Genomic DNA, 12163 nt, shown 5'->3' on the forward strand with positions numbered 1-12163 from the left:
TCGGTAAATTTCCTGTTTTGTGAACTCGCCCGAAGGTTTTTATTCCTACAACTTGGCTCTAGGAGCAGAAAGTGTCCAGCTTGAATTTGAGGAATTGAATGCTACATAGATGTATGTACTGTACATGTACAGACGTTACATTGTTCAGGCAGCCCACAACCATACCCCAGCTGAAATTGCAACAGCTGGTATCAAATACGTGCCGACTAACTTGGCCGAGCCCCGGACCGTATTCCACAATTCTGCTTCCACGTTGGCGTTAAACATATCGGCGGAATTTGTTTTGGGAAACGAACCATCCGGGACAGGAACTCCCAGAAATTTACAAAGCGGCTCCCAGCCGTCGCCAAAATTAAAGTCGAGAAGCTGGTCCTTAGGAATCGTACTCCTGACTTTTTCATAGTGATTGATATAGGCCTGGCGGCATCTTTCTCCATAGTCGTTGTTGCAAAGTACCTTAAATGACGTTTCCATCATCACAACGATCGGCCGCGTCATATCGGAATCAAGGAATTTCAGGGCCTGCGTGTGCCATCGCTGGATATAAGGGAAAATCGTTTTATGCATCGAGTCCATCCAGGAGTCGACGCTTCGATTAGTGAGGATGATTTTGGCGTCTGGATATGCCTGGTGAAGCTCTTTCCAGAAGAGACAACAGGGCATGTCGAGGCAGGCATCGTATTCACCCAAGAGGCGGTCGAATTCCTCTCGACCATAGGGTCGGCCTTTGTTCAAGAAATTGCAGTTCATTGCTTCGGTCCAGAGTGTGAAATACCGTTTCGGATCTTCCATCTGCTCGGTCAAATGGCAGGTTGTGAAGCCCAGCTGGCGAAGAGCTATATTCATCGCTATTGAAGCACATCAGTATACAAATCCCATAGATCCTTAGCTTGGAATAAGGAAATTATTGAGTCGTAGCGAAACCCTGATCAATGGAAGCGCTTACACATCGTTCCTGTCCTGCATAGCCCCGCAACAATGACCTTCATAGGCCGTTTCCTCTTGTTTTGTTCTTTGTCAATTAGCCTCGACATTTTCGCGGCAAAGTTCTGAGGGTGCAATTCAAAAGGATATGCTGGTTTTCTTCGGAATACTAACCAGGAGCGAAGCATTTACATTGTAACATATACCCTTCCCGGGCCTGGCAGTCATTCTTGCATCCCGCAGGTTCAGGTTTTGTCAAGCTCCTCGCAGCTCCGACCCAATTTGGAAAATTTTTGTTTGTGCCACGGTGCGGCCCCAAAATTGGGGTGCTGAAAATCAGGTCTTTTCTCATGCAGACATCCGCCGCAGGTTACGGACTATTACGTTGTCGAATTCCAAGAAATGGTGCAGAACAACATTTGAGCAGCGGGCAGGGTGGATGACAGCGCAGGAATCTGTACACTGTCGATCCGACACCAGATTCTCATTGGAACTTCTCAGTGAGCTTGGACGACCAGCCAGCCACCAGGTTTCATTGAACGACCAGCGAACGACAACGGAATTCGCAAACGTCCATTCCCAGCACAGACAATAAATAAATGACAAGTCAATACAATAGTTGCACCGCATCTAAAAATTCGGCGGTCTGAATGCCGTCTATTATGGGAAGAATGGATGAGATATTCGTGCAGAAGAGGTGGAGAATCGCACCATTAGTCTGTATAAGCCGTTTTAATTCCAACTGAATACTTAGTTAAAGCTAAGCCGATAGGCTGAGATAAAGCAGCTCCAGGTCCAAATGACCAGCCAGCCAATGAACTAACATCTTCCCGAGATGGGCGCTTCTCGAACACATTTCTACTGTCCATCTCCTGCAGGTTCCAGTTTCCAGCCTCATCATGCAAAAGGTCCTTGAGCGGTAAACCGCCGCTTGAACCATTCTTCAGCAGTGATAAGCTGGATCTCCTGGCCATCTTGGCCTCTGGCCCGAGCTCCGGCCGCCTTCAGCTGCGCCGCTGTATCAGATTCAGTTGCTTTCTCACCAAAATATCGTCCACCAGTTATTTGCGTGAACGCAAACATCAACTTCACATCTTGGAGCTCATGAATTCCATGCGTATCGAATGCCTCCCAGGATGGCAGGAGGGGATCAAAGCGAGATTGCTTTCCGGTCACTAGAATTGTGTCAATACCCTGCACCTGCTTATTTCCCATCTCGTTCTTGTGCATCGGCCAAATACGAGTTTCTGCACATACCTTGCTGGAATGCTCCAACCAACTCGCTGAAGCTTCGAATGTCGCTCACTCCATGGACAACATGGCCATTCCACTTCTCGGGCTCCAAAAATAGACCCTGGATTATGTCGCCGTAATCGTCAGTCATGCTGAGCCATGGCACGTCCTCCTTCCCTCCCCACATCGGAACCCTAAATGTGAGGAGCCCTTCCGGATTAGGGAAGTGCGGGAAGCCGCCAAAAATTGGCGCGACTTCCTTGGCCAGGAAGTTCTCCAAGTACCACCCCGCGCAGATAAATGCAGCAGTGGAAAATTTTCCAATTGAGCGAATGTACTTTTCGATTTTGTTTTTCACTGACCGTCACACAGCATCAATCAGTGGTGAGCGAGAAAAAGCCAATCCACGGGTGGCTTACTGTTCATGGCATTCATTTGGACCCTGCCTCCGGTCAACTCCGTGCAGGCAGGACCGGAGCTGAAGACGATGTGCTGGACGCCAGCCTCAACGGCACTGTCGATAATAATTTTTCCCAGATCAAATTCGGTGGGAGCCGTTGGATCGGTGAAAATCTGATTCAGTCTTTAAGTGTTTGACCACGTGAGGAAATAAAATAGAAAGATACGAATGTTTAGATAGAGAGTTACCTTATCATCCGAGTTAATATTCACGAACGCTCCCCAGGCCCCTCTAAAAGCCTCGACCATTTCAGCGGGATTGAAACCATCAGCCTTAACGACCTCGGCACCAAGATCAACCAAAGCTTTGCTTCTCCCTGATTCAGGATTGCGAGTAATACCACGAACTTGGAAACTGCCCTTGTTTCCGAGGAGGGATTGAGCAACAGAGCCCCCTTGGTTGCCTGTAGCACCGAATACCGCTACGATTTTGGGGGAAGCCATTTTGAAATTTTGAGGTAGAATGAAGTTAGCAAGATCTTGCAGAAAGTTCGACCGAGAGAAATTTAGAAATGCCCTCTTTAAGAGTCGTGTTCCTTCAGCCCCCCACCTTGGACAATCGCCGAAGGTAGGACGGCACTTCAGGTGTGTCCCTCGGGTGGGATCCAAATTTCAATCACACTCTGACAACGCATTTCCACTTCTCAAAAATTGGGTCATGACTTGATATGATGAGCATGAGATGACGATCAGTTGCAGCCACTCAATTATGAGCCACACACACTGAAATATGTCTTGCACGGAGCCCTGGTTGGCTCGAAACGAAAATAGGGTACACTCTAGCCTGCGAGCTATCCGAGCAAATCCCCTGACTTGTAAATATAAGGTTCTTCGAAGAGAAACAAATTGTAGATAGAGCTTTCTTGCGACATTCTCCAAACAAATTGCGAAATCTCCTCCTCCTCAATTAGCTTTCAACGCATCTAATGATGAGCTCCGAGTATAACTTCCTCGTTCAACGCGGCGACGGTTTGGGTCAGCTTTTCGATACTCAAGCCCTTCTCACTCCTGATGCACCAGCAGTTGTCGACGGCATTCGCATTTCGACCTACACAGAAATTCGCCTAAGGAGCATACGCCTAGCGTCTCAGCTCCGGCAAAAGGGAATCAGTTTGGAAGAGCCCATTGGGATTATTGTCTACCCCAGTGTCAATGACGTGATCACTCAGATTGCAGTGATATATGCCGGGGGAAGCTGTGTCCCCCTGGACCCAAACCTTAGCGACGAGCAGCTAGAGTCGAGATTAAAAAAGCTCAACACACGGTACACAATTGTCGATTGTGCAAACGAAAACCGTTTATCCGGCTTCCATCAATTGGTCGTCAGTGAGGATGAAGTTGAGAATGGAATCCCATGCGCCGAGGCTTCGCCTGATCTTCCTGTTTCGACATCATTCGAACATCGTACCCATCTAATCCATACATCAGGAACCACAAGTGAGCCCAAGGCGGTCCAAATCCTTGCTCGATCAGTTCTGGAGGTTGTTTGTCACTTTCCTTTTGTTCCTCTAGACAAGGAAGATGCCGTTGCACATGTAAACAGCACCAGCTTTGATGTCTCCCTTGTCGATGTATGGGCACCCCTTTTACGAGGGGCTCGCGTCGTTCTCGTTTCTAAGAATATCCTCCTCGATCCCTTTGCACTGGCCGACACAGTAAAAAAGTTTCACATAACAGTCATGGCGACAACGTCTGCTGTTCTGAATCTCGCAGCTGTTGTCCACCCGTCAGCATTTTCTGGCCTAAAGATGTGCATGATCGGAGGAGAAGTTGCTCAGCCATCGGCCGTGAAAACCATACTAGAAAACGCGCCACCAGGCCAGCTAATTAATGCTTACGGCCCGACCGAATGCTGTGCATTTGCTCTTGCGCACAGAGTCACCCTTGATGATACCAAGGAAGACTCGATCAGTATCGGAAAGCCCATTGGTGCAACATCAGCCTTCATCCTTGATGAGTCCATGTGTCCCGTAAAAGATGGCGAGGTCGGAGAATTATATCTGGGCGGGCCAGGCGTCAGCCGCGGCTACGTTAACAATCCTCAAAAAAACTCTGAAGCTTTTCTCGAAATTAACGGCTTGACGAAATTGGGAATGTCAAGCGTGGTTTATCGCACTGGTGATTTTGTCAAACGGGACCAGTCCGGTCGCATCTTTTTCGTTGGCAGACGCGATAACCAGGTTAAAATCCGTGGATTCCGTATTGAGTTGGAGGCTGTTGAAACAGCATTGCTAAAGACAGGTCGTTTCTCAGATGCTGCCGCATTTAAAGTTGATACTTCCGGCCATGGAACAGGAGGAATGTTGGTGGCATACGCTGTTACAAGTCTTCATTCAACAGATACGCTCGTTGGGGTTGCCGATAGGTTGAAGATCATGCTCCCAGAATACATGATCCCACGCATAGAACTGATCGACAAACTGCCCTTAAATTCCCACGATAAGGTTGATCGCAAGAAACTCGTCACCATGTACCTAGAAAGAGCCCAAGCCCAATCAGAGTCGGTTTCAAAACACCTAAAATCGATGACAACTATACATCGCTTGCAACAACTTTGGTATGACATCCTAGGCTTGGGTATAACAAGTTTTGAGGATCATGATGACTTTTTCCTCTTGGGTGGCACTTCTCTTCAAGCTGCTGTGCTCATTCACCGAATTCGAAACGAGTTCGACATCGATATCTCGACGTTAACACTTTACGACAACTCCACCTTGATCGGGCTAGCAACTGTAATCGATAGCTTCAGGAAGGGAACATTCATCGAGAAGGACGAGCGACAACTCTGGTTAGCAGATGCCAAATTAGGTGAATGCATCAGTGTCCCCAGCAAATCTCCTCTCAACTGGCGTCGCGATACGGAAGGCCGTGTCTTCCTGACAGGTGCTACCGGCTTTGTGGGTGCCTTTTTCCTGGTCCGATTGCTCGAGATGCCAGATGTCCACCAGGTGGGATGCCTGGTGCGTGCTTCTAGCGTTGAGACGGGTTTCAAGCGCCTTCGCCAGATCCTGGAAAAATACAAACTTTGGAACGAATCGCTCATGGCGAAATTGCTTGTCCTCCCTGGAAACCTCGAGGACGACAACCTGGGATTTACCAAGGAAAGATTTGAAGAGATTGCCGAATGGGCGAGCGTGGTGTTCCATCTCGGCGCACGTGTCAACTATATCCAGCCTTACTCCGTTCATCGCGCCGCTAACGTCATCGGAACTCTGAACATCCTGCGTCTCGTTAGCATCGGAAGACCCAAGACGCTTCATTACGTCTCAAGCATCTCCTGTTTCGGGCCTACAGGAATGATCACCGGCGCCTCGAGAGTTTCCGAAGATGGCCCAATGCTGCCTCACCTTGATGCGCTGTCATACGACCATGGATACGCCCAGAGCCAGTGGGTCGTTGAATACATGCTACAGAATTTGATCAACCGGGGATTCCCTGTCGCCGTATACCGACCGGGATCCGTCACGGGTCACACTGTCAGCGGTGTTGGCAACCCTGATGATTTCCTCTGTCGTTTGATCAACACATGCTTCGAGATCGGATGTTGCCCCTTGCTTCCTGGTCAGCGGAAAGACGTTGTCCCGGTTGACTATGTCTGTTCTGCCATTCTCCACATCTCTTCGTCAAACAAGAACCTGGGGAAGGCATTCCACATAGTCCCACATTCGTCAAAGTATGTTTCCGTGAACGATACATTCGACCTAATTGCACGGTGCGCAAATCAAAAATTGGAAACTCTGCCATATGGTGAATGGGTCGAGAAACTTACCAGCAAGCCCAACAGTCGCCTGAAGCCGCTGCAACCAATGCTGCAGCAGAAGTATTACAAAGGGCTCACCCGTTGGGAGATGTATGAAAACATGCCAATCTACAGTACCGAAAACATCGACCGTGCTCTCAAGGACTACCCGGGGGGGCTGGCCTCTCCGCCGCTAGATGAAAAATTAGTTCGCCTCTACCTTGCGCAGTGGGAAGCTGACAATACTCAGGCTAGTCGATCAAAACCCAAGCGTCCAAGATCTGCTGATGACGGAATATTGGCCACAGAGTGGATGGGAGTGAAGCAAATACGTGCATCGTCTGGGAGTTGAATAGTCCGTTCGAGTGTTTAATTTTTGGGGAATTTCAGCTTGGAGGAACATTGGGGAAATAGGTCAGCGTTGGTTAGCTAAATGAGCTGAAAGTCGGCGAGATATTTTCCTTTTTCTACTACCGCTCTGCTTCAATAAAGTAAAGCCCGCGGCGTTAAGAATCTGGTTCTGTTTCCTTTATTCTTTGACGATTTCTTTTTGTTGTACGCGATTATATATGCGAATCTTAAGTAGAAATTTGGGGAAATTCTATTTCATGCCAAAACCTTGGACATAAGCTCTGAATTGTTAACCAGTGGTTGCTTCTTGTAGGCAGTATATGTTAGATACGAAAAAAGGAGCCAAATAATAATACCTTTTTATCTCACAACAAATTACTTTGCAGGTTGGGTTGCAGCAGCTGAATTTTTGACCCGAGTCCGCTGATGTTCAGCACTAACCAGCCCGCCCCTCCAGAAATAAAAAAAGAGTGCAACTTTGCGAAACCGGCGGAGAATATCCCATCTTCTCTCCCACTGGTCTCCAAACTGCAAGTTCGAAGCTCGACAATTTTAAGTCGCCGGATTCTCAAATGTCGCTCTTCATGGCAACAATCTGACGACTCTCCCATCCTCGTGGAAAGAAAGATAAAAAAATCCTAAAGAACCACGAGATGATTTTTCCTCGTCTGCACGCGCATCCAGAAGCTCGACATACTATTTTTCGAATCCGTCTGAAGTTCAGGGGTGAGGGGATGGATGGCCAACTTGAACTTAATGAGGGGCTCACCTTTCCGACCTTAGATGATTCGTCTTCGCTAATTTTCTAAATGTCGGATGGGGCAAAATTGGGAGCCCCCTCAAAACCTTTTCTTTACCCCTTGTGGAATCAGTGAAGGAGAAGAAGAAGAAGAAGAAGAAGATAAGATCCGGGCATTATTTTGGGAACCCAAAGATCAATCAATTCCCATTCCCAGTTGATGCAGGCCCAGTTGATGCAGGCGTTGACCTGGTTGAACTGGCCTCCCCTCTTGCCGGCTGTGGCGGGAAAAACTCGCATAATAGATTAGATGCCCTTGCCAACGTCCTCCGACTATCCGCCAGACATGTTTCCGGAGCCGTTTATCAAGGGGATATTAGAGGGTCTGTACTGTACATTGGTTCACATGGAACGGGACTTTCAGTGCTGCGCAACTTCGTATTTATGAAGGGGGCATGTATGGGGTGGATATAGGGATCTTGCTTGTTCTCTCCCTTGATCAATTTTTTTGCTGGTCTACACTGTTGCTGGCCGCTGCATGTACTGTATAGTGTTGCGATGGCCACCCATTTCGTGGCCGCTGGTTCGTCAGTGCAGACTTTAGACAACCGCGGGAGAAACATTGCCATTATGCAGGTTAAAAAAGACCGAAGGAGACACTGGAGAAAGAAAGGGGTGTTGGAGCCTTGAAAAGTTGTGCATTCTTCGCTCGGATCTGCAGTTTACACGCAGAGGAGTGACTTAAGAACTTTGCCGAGTAATAAAGTTCTGGATGATCCTACTACCCCAGATAAATCATCCACGAGGTGAGTTTCCGAGTTATGCTTGAGCAACTGAATGGATTTTGGTAATAGTACTAACCCTCTATTTCGCCCAGGTAGTTTTTCAGAGTCTGATGTAGCACCTACCCGGTTGAACTATGTGAACTTTACTGGAATTCTTCATATCCACAGTCTTATTAAGAAAATAGTAATTAGTTATATCATTATTGCTGAATCCCATCTAACATCGACCCTCGAAGAGTCAGTCATCTCATCCCCACTCAATCAATCATCAAGTGAAGCATCACAAAAATCAGTGTATTTTTCGTTACTATGTAAGTTAGTAATCAGTAGAATCGACAGGATATTCTACATAAATACTAGTATACATAGATCATAGGATATAACTGATAACAAGTTAGTAATATTCGAGTAAATTTTTGTTAGCTCGGCGATTAGACGCGCTCTCCAAGCAGTGTTAGTTTTTACAACATATCACTAGCTGTGCTAACTATATAACGTAACCAACCACCTAACGCTCGCTTACACCTAACGCTCGCCAAATTCTCCCTTCATTCATCCACCTTCAAACACCCACAACATGCACCATGAAGCAGTTATACCAGCAGCGATTGATGATTTGAACTTGCAGTTGGTTCCTAATTACACTACAACTGCAAAAAAATATGGAATCAGCTGTCATACATTATCACAGTGTTATAACAATCTTCAAGTGTCAAGAAAGGAAGCAATCTCTATCCACTGCAAAAATCTTTCAAATTCACAAGAAGAACAGCTCCTTTTTCATATCAATTAATTGACAGATCACAGTTTCTCTTGTACATCTCAAATTCTTCATAATCTCATTGTTGAGATTCTAAAAGTGTCTGTTGAAGTCAACTGGGTGACAAGGTTCTGCCAACATCACAAGGATGTAATCAAGTCAGTTTACTTGCAAAATATCAACCAAAAATGCAAGAATGCAAACAATTCAACATATTTCAAGCATTATTTTAATCTTGTAATAGATTTATTACTACTACTATTTTTTTATTTGTATTATGAGATTTGATGATTATTTTGCTGATCTTGCTTAATCTGACAGCTGTAAGTAAAAATCACATAATGCAATATTGAATCTGACAATATTTACAATTTCAATGAAAAAGGATTTCTATTAGAACTCATCCACACTCTCAAATGTATTGTATTGATTACCACTCTCAAATTCAGATGTGTGATAGATGTCAGTCAGAATGGCAGTTGAGAATTCATTACATTATTTACTGTAATTTATACTGATGAAACTGCTCTCCCATCTGCTTTCATATATTAAGAAAAATCAAGAGATATGCAAGATACTTGACTGAAGAATTTTAATAATGAAAAGAATCAGACCTACTTTGCTGCTTTAGAAAATAAATAAAGCAATGATGAATATGAATTAACATGATTAAAGAAGGTCTTTAAATCTTTTATAAAAAAGAAAGCCAGATACAGATACAGACTTTTTATATTAAATCATCATTCATTTCATGTTAATATAACATTCATCAATTATATAAAGTGAAATCAGATTCTACTTGCTGTTCTATGTCCTCACTCTACACATCAATTACAGCCACTAGATATTAGAATATTTGAATCATTGAGCAAATCATACTCCAAGCAATTGAATGAATAAATGAAAACTGAAATGGAATTTATATGCATTACAAAGAGATCTTTTTGACAGTTATTTTATTCTGTATAATATGAGACATTTACAACATTAAATATTGCATCTGTGTTTACCACTGCTGGTCTATATTCATTTGATCTGGAATGTGTTCTTAAAAAGCTTGCAATACTATCTTACATCTCCTCAGACACACAATATAGATCAAGAACATTTACTTTTATTGTTGACATGTAAAAAATGATTAAACAAGTCAAATAATTATAGCATTGAATATTTAATGATTTTAATCAACTGATCCACATGAGTGAAAATCTTGTTCTTGATAAAGAGATTCTTTTAATAGAGAACAGGCAGCTACAGCAAGCTCTTAATTAAAAAAGAAAACATCACAAATGTAACAGAGTCATAAAATTGTTAGATTCTTCAAATTCATTATTGACATAGTCCTTTTCACTGATAAAGATGCAGCACATTCACAAGCAAATAACAGCTTTCAAAAAATGAACAGACTTGTAAGAAGGATGCCAAGTTGCAATACATTATTCTTAAAAAGTAGAAGAAGACAGATATTATGAAGCAGTGAATACAATGAAATACTACTCATCAAACAATAAAGCAGTAAAAAGAGATAAATAAAACTGCAAAAGTCATTCAACAGCAGATTGAAAAGAAACTTAGAGATATAAAAAAAACTCAAAAATAAAAAGAGAGAAAAAAATGAGCTTCTGTACAGCTGCAATCATAATTGAATAAGAAAAAGATTGAAAAATTTAAAAATCATCTTTCTAATCAGAAAATCAGATTTTCAATTTCATAAAGAGTGGTTAAATCACATTTTCAGAGCTCTGTCAATGTGCTCACAGATCTGCCGTCAAAGAGATCTGACAATATTGCAATTTTTATTGATTTGATGATTGTCTGTTCATTGAATTTATTTTCATTCAAAATTTCATGTTCTGAATGAGTTAATAAGCCAAACAAACATCTATAAGATTAACTATATATTTTTGTATGTAATTCTATGTATTTATTTTCATCATATAATATTTTATCTTAAAATCTAATTGCATTGTTGAGATATCATTGAGATGATTCCATCATAGTAATGGCGAAATGATAAGCGTTAGGTGGAAACGAGCGTTAGATGGTTGATTACATTAAACTTTAATCATGTCAAACACAACTCACTATCATTAGTGAGTGCACCACACTGTAAAAGAATTCACACTGTAACGGAATTGGTATCTTTGTTACGAACTCACGCTATAAATTTCGCCATTACAATGATGGAATTATCTTCATGATCTTAATAGGCTGGAATTCGATTTTATAAATAGAATATTATATGATAGAAATCAATACATAGAATTACATACTTTCTATATATAGTTAATCCCTATAGATGTTTGTTTGACTTATTATTCTCATTTCAGAACATGCAGATTTCGAATGAAAAAAAATTCAAGAAATTCTTTATTAATTGAGAGCTACAGCAGCTCGAGATGGTCATAGCTGGTTATCCTGATACCTTCAATTATAATATAGAAACTCATATCTATTATGGTGCTGAAGATATTCATGTTTTTCTATAAATACGGTTTCTCTGATGAATGCATACCACAGATACCCACTTCCGTTACAGTGTGCATACCTTTTACAGTGTGACGCACTCACTAATGGAAGGGAGTGAGTGCTGGGCACAGTTAGTGGTCAACGTTTCATGCTATACAATCCATTTTGTTTGAAACTTAGTTCAAAAGAAATACAACTTTACCACACTGGCTTTTGTGAGTTTAAACATATTATATAAATTATATATTCGCAGACATTTTAAAGTAGTAATTTATATCGCACTTCCTGAGACGTGGCAACTGTTGTAAACTTAGAACATAACTTATAGATCGGCCGACGGGACGAAGTTAACTAACTACTAAAAGTTGAGAGTGAAATAAACGATAAAAACTTTAAAAAAATAAGCTAAATAGTAAGAGAGAGTTACGTAGAAACTTGGGGAATAAAATTCAAGCTACAGTGTACTTCGTTTCTTCTAGTAACAAAGTATCTGGATGGTCCTTTCTACTTGTGAGCTCCAAGGCCCGAGTAACGTGACTCACCACCCAATGAACTCATCCACCCAATGAACTCCTATTTTTTCCATGAATCCCTGCAACTCTTCAACTTCAACCACCCACCATGCCACTCAACGAAGTGATTATAGAGCAAGCGATCACTCAATTGAATTGACAATTGATTCCTAAATGTGCTGAGGTTGCAAA

The 12163-nt window shown here is 42.9% G+C and overlaps 3 protein-coding genes across 3 annotated transcripts; 1 reads left to right on the forward strand and 2 right to left on the reverse strand.

Moving 5' to 3' along the window:
- Positions 1 to 144: 144 nt before the first annotated feature.
- Positions 145 to 989, reverse strand: HCAG_07588 (predicted protein; the record flags this gene model as incomplete). The annotated part of the gene is made up of 2 exons (XM_001537229.1): positions 145 to 848; positions 947 to 989. The coding sequence occupies 2 exons, from the start codon at positions 987 to 989 to the stop codon at positions 145 to 147; spliced, it is 747 nt and encodes a 248-aa protein (XP_001537279.1).
- Positions 990 to 1821: 832 nt separating this feature from the next.
- Positions 1822 to 3060, reverse strand: HCAG_07589 (conserved hypothetical protein; the record flags this gene model as incomplete). The annotated part of the gene is made up of 4 exons (XM_001537230.1): positions 1822 to 2099; positions 2182 to 2514; positions 2577 to 2730; positions 2806 to 3060. The coding sequence occupies 4 exons, from the start codon at positions 3058 to 3060 to the stop codon at positions 1822 to 1824; spliced, it is 1020 nt and encodes a 339-aa protein (XP_001537280.1).
- Positions 3061 to 3545: 485 nt separating this feature from the next.
- On the forward strand, positions 3546 to 6707 carry HCAG_07590 (predicted protein; the record flags this gene model as incomplete). Its single annotated transcript, XM_001537231.1, has 2 exons — positions 3546 to 6289; positions 6401 to 6707. 2 exons carry the CDS (start codon positions 3546 to 3548, stop codon positions 6705 to 6707), a joined length of 3051 nt encoding a protein of 1016 aa, XP_001537281.1.
- Between the last annotated feature and the right edge of the window lie 5456 nt (positions 6708 to 12163).

Source organism: Histoplasma capsulatum, genomic scaffold, assembly GCF_000149585.1.
Source record: "Histoplasma capsulatum NAm1 scaffold_9 genomic scaffold, whole genome shotgun sequence".
NCBI classification, from domain to species: Eukaryota; Fungi; Ascomycota; class Eurotiomycetes; order Onygenales; family Ajellomycetaceae; genus Histoplasma; species Histoplasma mississippiense.